The 14,840-nt window shown below is 43.7% G+C and overlaps 1 protein-coding gene across 2 annotated transcripts in view; it reads left to right on the top strand.

The window, feature by feature from the left end:
* RGS14 (regulator of G protein signaling 14) overlaps positions 1-13,369 on the top strand; it is a 164,928-nt gene extending 151,559 nt beyond the window's left edge. For both annotated transcript variants that reach the window (XM_040405553.1, XM_040405545.1), the window contains 2 exons: positions 11,012-11,474; positions 12,992-13,369. In XM_040405553.1, the coding sequence (XP_040261487.1) occupies positions 11,012-11,397 (386 nt within the window). In that variant the 3' untranslated portion in view covers positions 11,398-11,474; positions 12,992-13,369. The remainder of the gene's footprint in view (positions 1-11,011; positions 11,475-12,991) is intronic.
* The last annotated feature ends 1,471 nt before the right edge of the window (positions 13,370-14,840 follow it).

Here is a 14,840-nt window from a genome sequence, read left to right as displayed (position 1 = left end):
GGACATTCTGGGGGTTGAATACGGGAATCTCGCCCCTTGTACACACAAAACTTGTAAGTGTACCCTTGTAAGTTTGTACAGCTTCACGCCATACCTCGCCCACTTAGAGGGAACATACTGGAGGAAAAGGAGTCTCCCCTTGAAAGCAATGAGAGACTCATCAAAATTTAGCCCCAAAGTGATCGATGACAGCCTGATTTTGTACAGGCTTTCATAGGCAGCATCCCCTTGGGGGGACATGTTGAATTATATGCATAATGCAGGCATTTCCGGATGGCCTGAAACCGGGAGCGTGTCATGGCCGTACTCTAAAGTGGGGTCTGGTAGAGGATATCCCCACTCCAGTAATGCCTGAAACTAGGTTTTTTGACTAGTACCATGTGCAGCACGAGGCCCCAAAATGTCCTCATCTCGTCTGCACTGGCTGGAGTCCAGCCACTGGTCCTAGCCAAAAAGGAGCCCGGGTGTTGAGCAACGAACTGTTGGGCGTACAGGTTCATTTGCTCCACCATCAGATTTACAAAGTGGTCACTGAAAAAAAGAGTAAAGTAGTCGTATTCAGTGAAGCCCACTGTGAAAATCTGGATTCCTGGTTGGCCTACAAAATCAGGAATTGCAGGCTTAAAATCCTCTTGGGTACACCATGCAAGTTCACCGGTAGGGGGCTCCGGTGGACTTAACTGGTGGGCCGTAAAACTAGTATGAGCCTGTTACGGCATACAAGGGAATGCTACAAACTCCCGAACGGAACCTCACGAATAGCTGCTAGCAGACGAATAGGAAACGCACCCAAGCGGCTTACACTTCTAGCAATCAGTCTCTAACAGCATACAGTGAATTCCCCCAAGAACGAGACCAAGCTCTGTGTTGAGGGTAAAGCAGTGGACAGCCAGAGCTGTGTGTTTATTGTTCTTATACACATTCTTACATATTAGTACCACCCACAGGGTTTTGTAAAAACAACCAATAAACACATACAATACACTCAGACACTTCCACACAAAATCCTCCTCTCTGCCTGTGATACAATTACCTTACACAATGGGTTAATGTAATTATCACAGGCAGGAGAATACACAGTTTTACACAATGTCTTCTGTCCTGGAGACAACCAAGGAGTAATTCAATTATCTCTCAGGACAAAGGGAAATCGCCAATACACACGTGGGGACAATAGGACAGAAATCACTATTCAAATATACAATGTCACAACCATTACAGTAAACATAGACATTTAACATATCCCCAGATATCTTCGGTCTGAGTGCATTCAATTATTAGGTGAATGGCACTCAGACTACACGAATACAGTTCAATTGCCTTGGAGTTTAAGTTTAGCATGGGCTGATGATAGGGCCCATGATCCTGGGGCAAGAGGCTGGCAACCAGGCTTCTCCAGCACCCAGTGGCGAAGTTGGTTTCGCCACATTTCTCCCCTTTTCCGAGCAGACTAACAGGGTATCTGACCTTCTACCGGTCAGTGCCCTTGTTACTCCAGCAGCCCACCCACAAAATAGAAACAGCAGTATAGCCCACCCACAATAAATGGTTACTACACCTGAGCAAAAGAGAAACCTGTCCATGTCCATGTGCCTCACTACGGCTGTGTGGGGGACTGGTAAACTGCCTTGGTGGGTTGCTGAGTGGGCAGAGACCAGCGGTACTTTTCCCTGGTGCCAGCGCTACCACGGAAGAAGCCTGGTTGGAGCCTGATTGTTGGAGGGGGAGACCAACTGTCTCCCCTTTGGATACCCATCTCTGCTGCTGGAGGGGGAGACCAACTGTCTCCCCTTTGGCTAAACAGCCCTGTTGCTGGGGCACAGGATCGACTATCCCTACCCCCGGGCTGTAAGTGCAGAGACCACGGTCCCATTTGCACTGTTGTGGGGCTTACTGTCTCCCCCTGGTACGTTAAGCTTCTGCTGGGGAGAGGGGGTAACAATCTCCTCTCCCATACATACTTCCAGCCGCTGGGGAGGGTGACCGACCGTTTCCGCTCCCAATACAGTGTCCTGCTGTTGGGGAAAGGAGACTGGGCTCTCTATTCCCTGCTGGACACTCTGCCGCTGGGGTGGGAGGACAAAGCTCTCCTCTCCCAATAAAACACTCTGCTGCTGGGGGACAGGAACGACTGTCTCTGCCCCCTGTAACTCAGCCTGCCGCTGGGGAATGGAGACTGGGCTCCCAATTCCTAATAAATTTCATTGCCGCTAGGTGACAGGACCGACTGTCTCTGCCCCCTGTAACTCAGCATGCCGCTGGGGAATGGAGACTGGGCTATCAATTCCCAATAAATCCCATTGCCGCTGGGGGACAGGACCGACTGTCTCTGCCCCCTGTAACTCAGCCTGCCGCTGGGGAATGGAGACTGGGCTCCCAATTCCCTGTAAATCACACGGCCGCTGGGGAATGGAGACTGGGCTCCTAATTCCCTGCAGGACTGGTGAAGAGACCTCGGTCCCATCTTCACCGGCCACCTGGGGTTCTTCCCAGTAACACTCCACAATATCTGCCCAGCTGAATGGGTCTGGATCCGGGTCTGTCATCTTGCTGTCCTGCTGAGCCTTCCCAATGGAGTGGAAGAGATCCCGGTAGTCCTGCTCCAGTTCCCACTCCAGGGTTGCTAGGTGAGCCAGGTCCCTCTCGTAGAAAATGTCCTGAAGTCTGGACTGTGCAGGGCTCCCGAAGTCAGGCTCTGCAAAGGACTCCCATAACAAGCCAGGACCATTAAACTCCTCTCCCTCTGGCTTGTCATGCTCAGCTGTCCAGGGTATATACTGTGCCATATACCACCAGATGCCTGGTAGGCATCCTCCAGCCATAGCTCCTGCCATAACCGGTGCTCTAGTTCCTTCACCCATTCCTCCAGGGGCTGCTCTCCCAGGAAGGGCATCTGCAGGGCCACTTGCTTCTGCAATCGCTGCTCTTCACTGGGGAGACTCTCGCCTCGCTGGTATTGTACATTATCCAGGGCCTGGTACCAGATGCCAGGTACTTTAATGCATCTAGGCCATCCAGGTCTTCCTCATCGTATGCCACTGCTGGCTCCATCCTGCTGCTGTCAGGGTCGCTGTACTGGGACATACTTTGCCCTCAAATAGTAATTCCAGGGAATGATGTTACTTTGTAGCTGTCCTTCTGGGCAATGATTTGAGCAGGCACCCAGTTCCGATCACCGCCCGCCGCGGTGATCGGAACTACACATGATGTACCGGTATGTCATGTGTCTTTAACCACTTGCCATCTGGGCCATTTGCCCCCTTCCTGACCAGGCCTAATTTTGCAAAACTGACATATCTCACTTTATGTGATAATAACTTTGGAACGCCTTTACTTATCCAAGTCATTCAGAGATTGTTTTCTTGTGACACATTGTACTTCATGATAGTCATAAATTTGAGTCAATATATTTCACCTTTTATTTATGAAAAAATCCCAAATTTACCAAAAATTTTGAAAAATTTGCAATTTTCTAAATTTCAATTCCTCTGCTTTTTAAACAGAAAGTGATACCTCATAAAATATGTATTACTTAACATTCCCCATATGTCTACTTTATGTTGGCATCATTTTAGAAATGTCATTTTATTTTTTTAGGACGTTAGAAGGCTTAGAAGTTTAGAAGCAATTCTTCACATTTTTAAGAAAATTGCCAAAACCCACTTTTTAAGGACCAGTTCAGGTCTGAAGTCACTTTGTGGGGCCTACATAGTGGATACCCCCATAAATGACCCCATTGTAGAAACTACACCCCTCAAGTTACTTAAAACCGATTTTACAAACTTTGTTAACCCTTTAGGCGTTCCACAAGAATTAAAAGAAAAATGGAGATCAAATTTTAAAATTTCACTTTTTGGAAGATTTCCATTTTAATTCCAATTTCTTCTTTAACACATCGATGGTTAACAGCCAAACAAAACTCAATATTTATTACCCAGATTCTGCGGTTTACAGAAACACCCCACATGTGGTCATAAACTGCTGTATGGGCACACGGCAGGGCGCAGAAGAAAAGGAACTCCACATGGCTTTTAGATGCCATGTCCCATTTGAAGCCCCCCTGATGCACCCTTACAGTAGAAACTCCCAAAAAGTGACCCCATTTTGGAAACTAGGTAATAAGGTGCCAGTTTTATTGGTACTATTTTTGGGTACATATGATTTTTTGATCATTAATTATAACACTTTATGGGGCAAGGTGACCAAAACATTTGTTGTTTTAGCACAGTTTTTATTTATTTATTTTTAAAGCGTTCACTTGAGGGGTTCAGTCAAGTGACATTTTTATAGAGCAGATTTTTATGGACGTGGCGATACCTAATATGTATACTTTTTTTCTTATTTATTAAAGTTTTACCCAATAATAGCCTTTTTGAAACAAAACAATTATGTTTTAATGTTTCCATGTTCTGAGAGCTATAGTTTTTTTTTATTTTTTGAGAGATTTTCTTATGTAGGGGCTCATTTTTTGCGGGATGAGATGACGGTTTTATTGGTACCATTTTGTGGGACATACGCCTTTTTGATCACTTGGTGTTGCACTTTTTGTGATGTAAGGTGACAAAAATGGCTTTTTTTGACAGTTATTTATTTTAATTTTTTATGGTGATTATTGGACTGGGTCTATTATGTGATATATTTATAGAGCCGACCGTCACGGACGCGGCAATACCAAATATGTCTATTTTATTTTATTTTTTCTATTTTATTATTATTTTTTTATTCCTTACTTGGGGGATTTTTTTTTTTACATGTGAAAACTTAATTTTTTATTTTTTTTAAACATTTTTTTTAATTTTTTTTATTTTACACTTTGCGTCCCCCATAAGGTCATACAAGACCTCTGGGGGACATTTAACTTCACTTTTTTTTTTCTTTTCACTGTTGATTTCTCCTATAACTGGGGCTGACATAGTAGCCCCAGTTACAGGAGAAATGCACCCCCAGAGAGGCTGTACAGCAGAATACAGAGCTGTACAGCCTCAGTGCAGGGCTGATCAAGGTCTCTGAAAGACGTGACAGCTCCTGCACTCTCCCGGCTCAGACAGTCACATGTCCTGGAGACAGGGCCGGTGCAAGGACTTTTGCCAACACAAGCAAAGCTACATTTTGGAGCCCCCCTACCCTCGCAGCTCACCTGGCCCTGGTCCCGTCTGCAGCAGCTGGCTTCTCCTCTGTGTGTCCTGGTATCTTCTCTCTGCTTCAGACAATCGCTGGTTTGAGGACCGTATTTCTCGCCCTCTAAGACACACCTAGGTTTTAGAGGAGGATAATAAGAAAAATATATTTTCCATTACACCTCAGGTCATACAAGCAATCAGACCCCCAATGTTAATCAGACCTCAGATCAGACCCCCAATGCCTCAGATCAGACCCCCATGTCAGACATCAGCCCCCATCCATCAGCCCCCCATGTCAGCCATCATGCCCCCATGTCAGCCATTAGCCCTTCATGTCAGCCATTACCCTCCCATGTCAGCCATTAGCCCCCCATGTCAGCCATCAGCCCCCCATGTCACATTTCTCCCCCTTTATGTCACATCAGTCCTCCATGTCACATTTCTCCCCCTCCATGTCACATCAGCCCTATATGTCACATTTCTCCCCATCCTTTTTATATAATCCCCTCTGTCACATCACCACCATTTCACATTTCTCCCCCCTATATCACATTTCACCCCCCTCAATGTCACATTTCTCCCCCTCCACAACTCACAAGTAAGTGATTTAAAAAAAAAAAGAAGGTTCATTTTTCCACCCTCCCCCAGGGTGCGCCCTAAGGCAGCCGCTTGGTCTGCCTTATGGTAGCACCGGCCCTGCCTGGAGATCGTGCTGATTAGACTCCAGTGAAAACAGCTGCTGGGTGAGTGTAAATGTTCCGATCTCTCTCTCCTGCTAGCACTAATGAGAGGGAGACAGTACAAGCCTTTCTGAGCGCTGTAACTGCAAATTACAGAGCTCACAACACATGCTCTGGAGACAATGCTGCTGATTTGTCTCCAGTGTAAACAGCTGCTGGGGGATCGCTGCTGGAGTGTGAATGTACCGATCTCCCTCTCCTGCCAGCGCTACAGAGAGGGAGACGGTACAAGCATTTCAGAGCACTGTAACTGGAAATTACAGTGCTCACATGCCCTGGAGACCATGCTGATCGGTCTCCAGGGCTTACAGTTAAGAATTACAATCGCGATGCCTACTTTAAATACCGATCTCCCGCTCTGACTGGCAGTAATAAGAGGGAGATGGTAGATGCATTTGTGATCGCTCTGACTGCTTGTCAGAGCGATCAAAAGCCTGGAGACCAGCAAAAAAGGTCTCAGGGTAAAGCTCCATGTTCTTGGCTGTCAGGAGGGAGCTTAGTCATAGAGTTTCTATGTACAGGGGCAGAGCACAGGAGGGAAAGCTGCAGGACGTTTTAAAACGTGCTATCAGAAATAGAGATCCACCTCCTGGACGTTTATAGTCAATGGGCAGACGGGAGGTGGTTAAGTACTGGGACATCATGCCGTAACGGTATGTCATGTGTCCGCAAGAGGTTAAAGGCCTTTGAGGGCAATTTTTTAATATTATGGCATTGTACTTATTTTTTGGTAAAAATCATCTTTTCAATTGGTCTTTATTAAAAATATGGAATCCTTTTTTGTGTACATAGCTGAGATGTTCTAGTAGCAGCCTGTGGATTTTCTGTCTTTTCCTTCAGACCAGGAGCTGACGGACTCTTTATCTTTGCTCTCTGACATTATAATCACTCATTATAGCTCGGTTGTTATCTTACTGATAAGAATGTGGCTTAAATAAGTGTTTATGACCTCTAAGTAGTTAAGGTTTATTAGATGACAGGCACAAAGTGAAAGTACCAGTCACACAATAAGAAAAGCAGTTAACCCTTTGTGACAGAACGGCTCAATATTTTTAATAAAGGCTAATTGAAAATATGATTTTTAGCTAAAAATGAGTAAAATGCAATCATAAACAAAAATTGCCTCCACATGGCCTTTAACAAAAAGACATTTTTCAGTTTCTGTTGTAAAATTTTTCAAATAAAACTACATTTCTATATAAGTGTTTCTTTAAATTTATTGTTCTACATGTCTTTGATAAAAAAAATGCAATAAGTGTATATTTATTGGTTTGGGTAAAAGTTATAGCGTTTACAAACTATGGTGCAAAAATGTGAATTTACGCACTTTGACTTTCTGAGCACCTGTCATGTTTCCTGAGGTTCTACAATGCCCAGACAGTAGAAACACCCCACAAATGACCCCATTTCGGAAAGTAGGCACCCTTAGGTATTCGCTGATGGGCATAGTGAGTTCATGGAAGTTTTTATTTTTTGTCACAAGTTAGCGGAAAATGATTTTTATTTTTAATTTTTTCTTACAAAGTCTCATAATCCACTAACTTGTGACAATTTTTTTATTTTCATGAACTCACCATACCCCTCACGGAATACCTTGGGGTGTCTTCTTTCTAAAATGGGGTCACTTGTCGGGTATTTATACTGCCCTTGCATTTTAGGGGCCCTAAAGTGTGAGAAGTAGTTTGGAATCCAAATGTGTAAAAATGCCCTGTGAAATCCTAAAAGTACTCATTGGAATTTGGGCCCCTTTGCGCACCTAGGCTGCAAAAAAGTGTCACACATGTGGTATCGCCGTACTCAGAAGAAGTAGGGCAATCTGTTTTGGGGTGTATTTTTACATATACCCATGCTGGGTGAGAGAAATATCTCTGTAAACGTCAACTTTTCCAATTTTTTTATACAAAGTTGTCATTTTAGAGAGATATTTCTCTCACCCAGCATGGGTATATATAAAAAGACACCCCAAAACACATTGCCCAACTTCTCCTGAGTACGGCGATACCACATGTGTGACACTTTTTTGCAGCCTAGGTGCGCAAAGGGGCCCAAATTCTAAAGAGCACCTTTTAGATTTCACAGGGCATTTTTTACGCATTTGGATTCCAAATTACTTCTCACGCTTTAGGTCCCCTAAAATGCCAGGGCAGTATAAATACCCCACAAGTGACCCCATTTTGGAAAGAAGGCACCCCAAGGTATTCCGTGAGGGGCATGGCGAGTTCCTAGAATATTTTTTTTTGGCACAAGTTAGCGGAAAATGATTTTTTTCTATTTTTTTATTTTTATTTTTTTTTAATTTTTTTTCTTACAAAGTCTCATATTCCACTAACGTGACAAAAAATAAATTTTTACATGAACTCGCCATGCCCCTAACGAAATACCTTGGGGTGTCTTCTTTCCAAAATGGGGTCACATGTGGGGTATTTATACTGCCCTGGCATTTTAGGGGCCCTAAAGCGTGAGAAGAAGTCTGGAATATAAATGTCAATTTTTTTTTACGCATTTGGATTCCGTGAGGGGTATGGTGAGTTCATGTGAGATTTTATTTTTTGTCACAAGTTAGTGGAATATGAGACTTTGTAAGAAAAAACAAAAAAATCAAAAAAAAAAAAATTTCCGCTAACTTGTGCCAAAAGTGATCTTGCCCCTCAAAAGTGATCTTTATAGCGCCGCAGCGATTTTACGGTGTTTTTGCAGTGATCAGAAAAAAAAAAATTGTCACTGCGGTGGGGCGGACTGAACGCAAGTGTGCGCACAAGATCAGGACTGATCGGGCGAACACTGCGTTTTTTGTAGAGCCCATAGAACATGTCCTATTCTTGTCCGCAATTGCGGACAAGAAAAGGCATTTTCTATATAGTTCTGGCAATGTCCGGATCCGCAAAATGCGGAAAGCACATTGCCGGTGTCTGTGTTTTGCGGATCCGCAGTGTCCGTGCTTTGCGGATCTGCGGATTTGTGGATCCGCGGATCCGAAATCACATACGGACATCTGAATGGAGCCTTACAGTGGGGTGATCAATGACAGGGGGGTGATCAGGGAGTCTATATGGGGTGATCAGGGGTTAATAAGTGACAGGGGGGGTGTAGTGTAGTGTGGTGATTGGTGCTACTTACAGAGGTGCCTGTGTCCTCTGGTGGTCGATCCAAGCAAAAGGGACCACCAGAGGACCAGGTAGCAGGTATATTAGACGCTGTTAACAAAACAGCGTCTAATATACCTTTTTGGGGTTAAAAAAAATTGCATCTACAGCCTGCCAGCGAATGATCGGTGCTGGAGGACTGTAGATCATCTTCTTAGCTGCGTGTTGCTCTTGCGAGATGACGCGCCTATGCGTCAACGAGGAATAACCCGGCTGCCCGCAGGACGCATCCCTGCGTTAGGCGGTCGGGAGGCGGTTAAAGAGGACCCGTGATCTCTCCTGGATGTTACATATATGTTTTAGTCAACTCTTTCCCCATGAAATAACAATATTGAAGCATCTTTCTTAAAGCAGTTGTGGGAGATAATTAGATCAATGATTCGGACAAGACCCCCCAATTAGCTAAATGATGTAATGGCACAGAGAACATGCTATAGAAAGGAGTGAGTATAACATCTTTGTTTCTTTTAGCTAATTCGGGGATTCGTCCAGGATTTTGAAGATTAAAAATTTAAGACTCTGCATTGTGCCATTCCACTGTTATTTCTCCTGGAAATAGGACTAAATTGAGAACTGGATATTAATATGTCCTTTATATATGCTCCAGTATTCTTATATCATGTGGAAAACAAGTATTTACTAAAACAGACATGTTAGAACAGCCGAAAGGTCTCCTTTAACTTTAAAGGGAATTGGTCATCGAATACCTTGATTAAATTCATCTGCCATGGGAGATATGGGATGTAGCAGGCTGGTTTTAAATCTGTAGGGAAACAGATGGGCGCACCATAGGGTAATTCTGTGGGTATATAATGGTGAACAAAAAGAATTGGCAAGGCTCACCTTGTGTGGTTGTGCGGATATAGGCACAACACTATTGTAGGTATTTTCAAACAAGCCTGGACGTCTGGATATGGCGGTCTGCAGCCTCGGGACCACGAGGGATCTTCAAAAGGAGAAGCCTGGAGCCCCCAAGAAGATAGTAGTGCAAGAAAACAAAACATGGGAGATATGGCACATATGTGGTGAGCAGTGCACATGTGCCCATAGAGTGGAGAAATCAGCATTTATTTGTATGGAAATTAGCCCCTAGGTGTAATGAGGGTATTGCCGTTGCACTTCATTGCACCCAAAGGCTCAGCTTGACTTCACTGCTTTGACTGACATGGCCAGGCAGGGAAGACGAACCTGGCCTTGAAGTGTCGAGGTATGGTGCATGCGCAGTTCAGGCCTGAAGATTGCCTATCTATCCAGGGTGTTGTAAATGTAACAAGTTCTAGCAGAGAGCTCTGTCCCTACAGTTTCCAGTCTAAAGATCCGTTATCTCATTATACACAGTTATACAATATGAAATTCATTGAAGCAGATTACCTGTATGAGATTCACAACTGATGAAAAAGATGCATCATATATAGATGGAAGAGTTGTAACTATGAATATAAGTCCAGTCTAACTTGCCTGGCCTTCCTCTATCAGTAGCCATCTTAGTTCATAGTAAAAGAGTTATTTTCATACATCTTCAAGTCTGAAAAACGGTCCCATTGATCTGGAATTGCCACAACTAAATACAGAGTTCCTGGAATAATTGCAATTTGTAATCTGATGTCCGATTGTGGTCTTGAATATTCATGATTCAAATGTGCAAATATAGTACAATAAAAGCATTAAAGGATTGATTCCAACAGCAGGAAGTGTTAGTCTAGTGACATTCCATTAGTTCCGTTTTTTTTAGTCCACAAACTCTGATAATCTGGCACCGATCTGCTGTACAATGTAGAGTTCCACAAAAATACTTACAGATAACTAAATGTAAAATTTTCCAAATACTTCTATGCAAACATCAAAAAATGACTAATTGATGCAGGACTAAAAGATTTTTACTGTCCTGAGAAGTAGTAAGACCCACATTAACTGAATTTTGTCGCCCGTTTTATTATTTAGATTTTTTGTTACATTTACTCATTTATATGTTTTATGTTTATATGTTATTTTCTCTATATTATCACAGGACTGGTCGAAATGCTGAATAGAGTCCAGAATACCCGGGCAGATGACCAACGTGGGATACTCTGTAAAGAGAACCTTGTTCTCCCAGAGTTTCTGAAACTCCCAACAGATGACAAATGTGATCATTGCCAGATAACCTGCCAGGACACTTCTACAGTGATAGAAAGTGTTCACCCATGTTCAGATGTTTCTACTGAGAACTGCAATGAAAAAAATGTTTCGTCAGGCAGCACATTGACATCACAAGAAGCAGTGTGCTGCCCATTTTCTCACATGGAGAACACCAATGCTTCCACCTGTATTCCCATTGATAACCAAGAGACAGTGATGGCTGGCAATGTAACCTCTCTACAACCATTTACAGAGGAGAAGGACACTGTGCTTTAACCATTAACCATTTCTTCTATTTATTAAAGTAATGTACTCTGGATACTGGCTGGGTGTAGCTTGTGCAGGGTTGTAGCTACAGTCCTGATCAAAAGTTTAAGACCACTTGAAAAATGGCAAAAAATCATATTTAGCATGGCTGGATCTTAACAAGGTTCCAAGTAGAGCTTCAACATGCAACAAGAAGAAATGGGAGTGAGACAAAACATTTTTTGACCATTCAATTTAATGAAAACAACGAATAAACTGAAACAGGCTGTTTTTCAGCTGATCAAAAGTTTAGGACCACATGCCTTTAAAAGGCCAAATCTGTGCAAAGATGTGGATTCATTGTCACTTTGTCAGGTAGTCACACTTTGCGATGGCAAAGGCAAAAAAAACTCTCCCTTTTTGAACGTGGTCGGGTTGTTGAACTGCATAAGCAGGGTCTCTCACAGCGCGCCATCGCTGCTGAGGTGGGACGCAGTAAGACAGTCATTTCGAATTTCTTAAATTCTTAAATGATCCTGAGGGTTATGGAACAAAAAAGTAAAGTGGAAGACCCAAAAAAATGTCATCAGCACTGAGCCAGAGGATCCAAGACACTCGACGATCCTCGACCCAAATTAAGGTCCTTACTGGTGCTGACTGAAGCCCCATAACCATCAGACGGCATCTGAAACTGAAGGGCTTCAAAAACCAAAAAACTTCTTCAAAGACCTTGTCTCCTTGAACGCCACAGAACTGCTCGTTTGGACTTTGCAAGAGAGCACCAAACATGGGACATTCAAAAGTAGAAGAAAGTTTTATTCTCTGATGAGAATTTTTTTTACCTTGATGGTCCTGAGGGTTTCCAACGTTACTGGCATAACAAGCAGATCCCACCTGAGATGTTTTCTACGCGCCACAGTGGAGGGGGTGCCATAATGGTCTGGGGTGTTTTTTACTTCAGTGGAACAATGGAGCTTCAGGAAGTGCAGGGGCGTCAAACGGCCACTGGCTATGTCCAGATGTTGCAGAGAGCATTCCTCATGACTGAGGGCCCTCGTCTGTTTGGTAACGACTGGGTTTTTCAACAAGACAACGCTACAGTACACAATGCCCGCAGGACAAGGGACTTCTTCGAGGAGAATAACATCACTCTTTTGGCCCATCCTGCGTGTTCCCCTGATCTAAATCCAATTGAGAACCTTTGGGGATGGATGGCAAGGGAAGTTTACAAAAATGGACAACAGTTCCAGACAGTAGTTGGCCTTCGTGGGCCGTCTTCACCACTTGGAGAAATGTTCCCACTCACCTCATGGAAACGCTTGCATCAAGCATGCCGAAACGAATTTTTGAAGTGATAAACAATAACGGCGGAGCTACTCATTACGGAGTTCATTTTTGGAAGTTGGATTTCTGTTTTGGGGGGGTTTAGTTTTTTTGGAGGTGTGGTCCTGTTTCAGTTTATTTGTTGTTTTCACTAAATTGAATGCTCAAAAAATGTTTTGTCTCACTCCCATTTCTTCTTGTTGCATGATGAAGCTCTACTTGGAACCTTGTTAAGATTCAGCCATGCTAAATAGGATTTTTTGCCATTTTTCAAGTGGTCTTAAACTTTTGATCAGGACTGTATATGAGGCGCAGAGATAGCAGAAGCTTCTGAGCCCTGGTGCCTCATGGGGCCTAAAGGTCCTTCTGCCACATTAACAGGCATCATTATTAAATTACACATTGGATCGGTGGTATTGTTGCATATTATGCATCGGGGACAAAGCACCATAAATTACGCCTCTGGGTTTATTATCACTCAATCATCATTCGGACAAGACCAAGCCAATATATAAACCACAGGTCTGCATTGCCATCATCCCATTTATGCAAAGATTACTGTTTACTGTATTATTTTGTATAATGGCGGCAGCTACTCTTAACATTGCTTACTTTCTCATGGCTAATGTCAAATCATGATTATAAAAAACTTTGTGCCAATGATAAGATGTTTTTTATATCTGGCTTTGTAACTACTTTTACTTTTTGGGCATAAACAATCAAATTTAATTGATGCTTGTCTCACAAGTAGGTACTCTTCAGTCAGCTTAAATGGGTTTTCCAGGTTCAGAATGAAGATGGTTTACACCCAGAATAGACCAAACATATCTGATCACTGGGGATCTGACTCTTGGCACTCCCAGCAATCAGAAGTTTGAAGGTGGTGCGCCTCTTGTGCTAAAATTGCGACCTGCTCATTGTTTACATCAGTCTGTCTACCTGCATGATGTCTAATTAGTAGCCATGTGACACGGTGGGGAGTGGGGGAAACCCCCCACCGTACAATGTAAGAAGGATAATGGTAGCAACTACGCCAGGACGCCGGGATCAGGGAGCAGGTCACCTCCTATTGCTTCCCTAATCCTCTCCCTAACTCCTAACCGTATGAGCGGACCCTAATGGTGGGACGGTTCATACCCTGGATACCTAATATCCTGAGTCGCCCTGGAAATCCCTCACTTAGGAGCAGTGGAGAGACGACCTGTTCATCCACAACACAGAGGAACAGGAGTTTCTAAAGGCCTAGAAGCAGGGAAAGGGAAATTATCATATGCAGCATCTGGATCGGCAGGTAAGAACACCGGAAAACTCACCGGTGAGGCTTCTTGTGAATAGGACACTGACTATTAGGGTCTTTATCTCTTTCATCCACAATGCCATGATCAGTAGGTGAGGTTGTGGAGGGTGAGATGTCTGTCCTTTTAACAGATATAGCTCTATTTAAGTCTCTACGTTTAGCTGCTCTGTTATCATACCTTGATGATGGTGAGGATGTAGCAGGCAGGTTGGGTTAGCTGAAGCTGAAGCTGGGATCGTTTCTCATACAGGCTTGTTCACTAATGAACTTGCAGAAGTATGAGAATGGAGGAAAGCATACATTATAGACTCTTTTGTATCTTGAACCCTGTTGTGCCTATTTCTCTTGTAGGCCGTATGGCAGTTTAGACAACACTGGGTTGACACCATGAGCGGTGTCCAGGAAGCTTAGTTCAGGTAGACATGGGTCTGTCTTTGCCAACTCTAGCTCCATGAGGAGGTCACCTAGATCTTGGAGCTTGCGATGATGCGATAGTCTTTGTTCCCTATTTTTGGGAAGTTTTGCAGTCTCTTGAATAGAGAGCTTTCTATGGCTTCAGAGCTACCATAGGCTTGCTCAAGTCTTGCCCATGCAGCAACAAGACCTGCATCTGGGTGGTCAACATGTACTGTTCTGAGTCTTTTAACACGACCTGCAGATTCTGGTACCAGCCACATTATGAGCAAATCAAGTTCTTCCTTAGCAGTAAGGTTGAGATCGGCAAAAGTAGCCTTGAAGGTTGATCTCCAGGCCCTGTAGCTCTCTGGACAGTCGTCAAACCTTGAGAGGCTTGTGTTAATGAGCTCACGGCGTACCATGTATCTGGCAAAGTCATTCATATCTGGTCTCTCAC

Source organism: Bufo bufo, chromosome 1 (assembly GCF_905171765.1).
Source record: "Bufo bufo chromosome 1, aBufBuf1.1, whole genome shotgun sequence".
Classification (NCBI taxonomy): Eukaryota; Metazoa; Chordata; class Amphibia; order Anura; family Bufonidae; genus Bufo; species Bufo bufo.
Note: the sequence above shows the minus strand (reverse complement) of the source record. Positions and strands in the feature narration are given on the sequence as shown.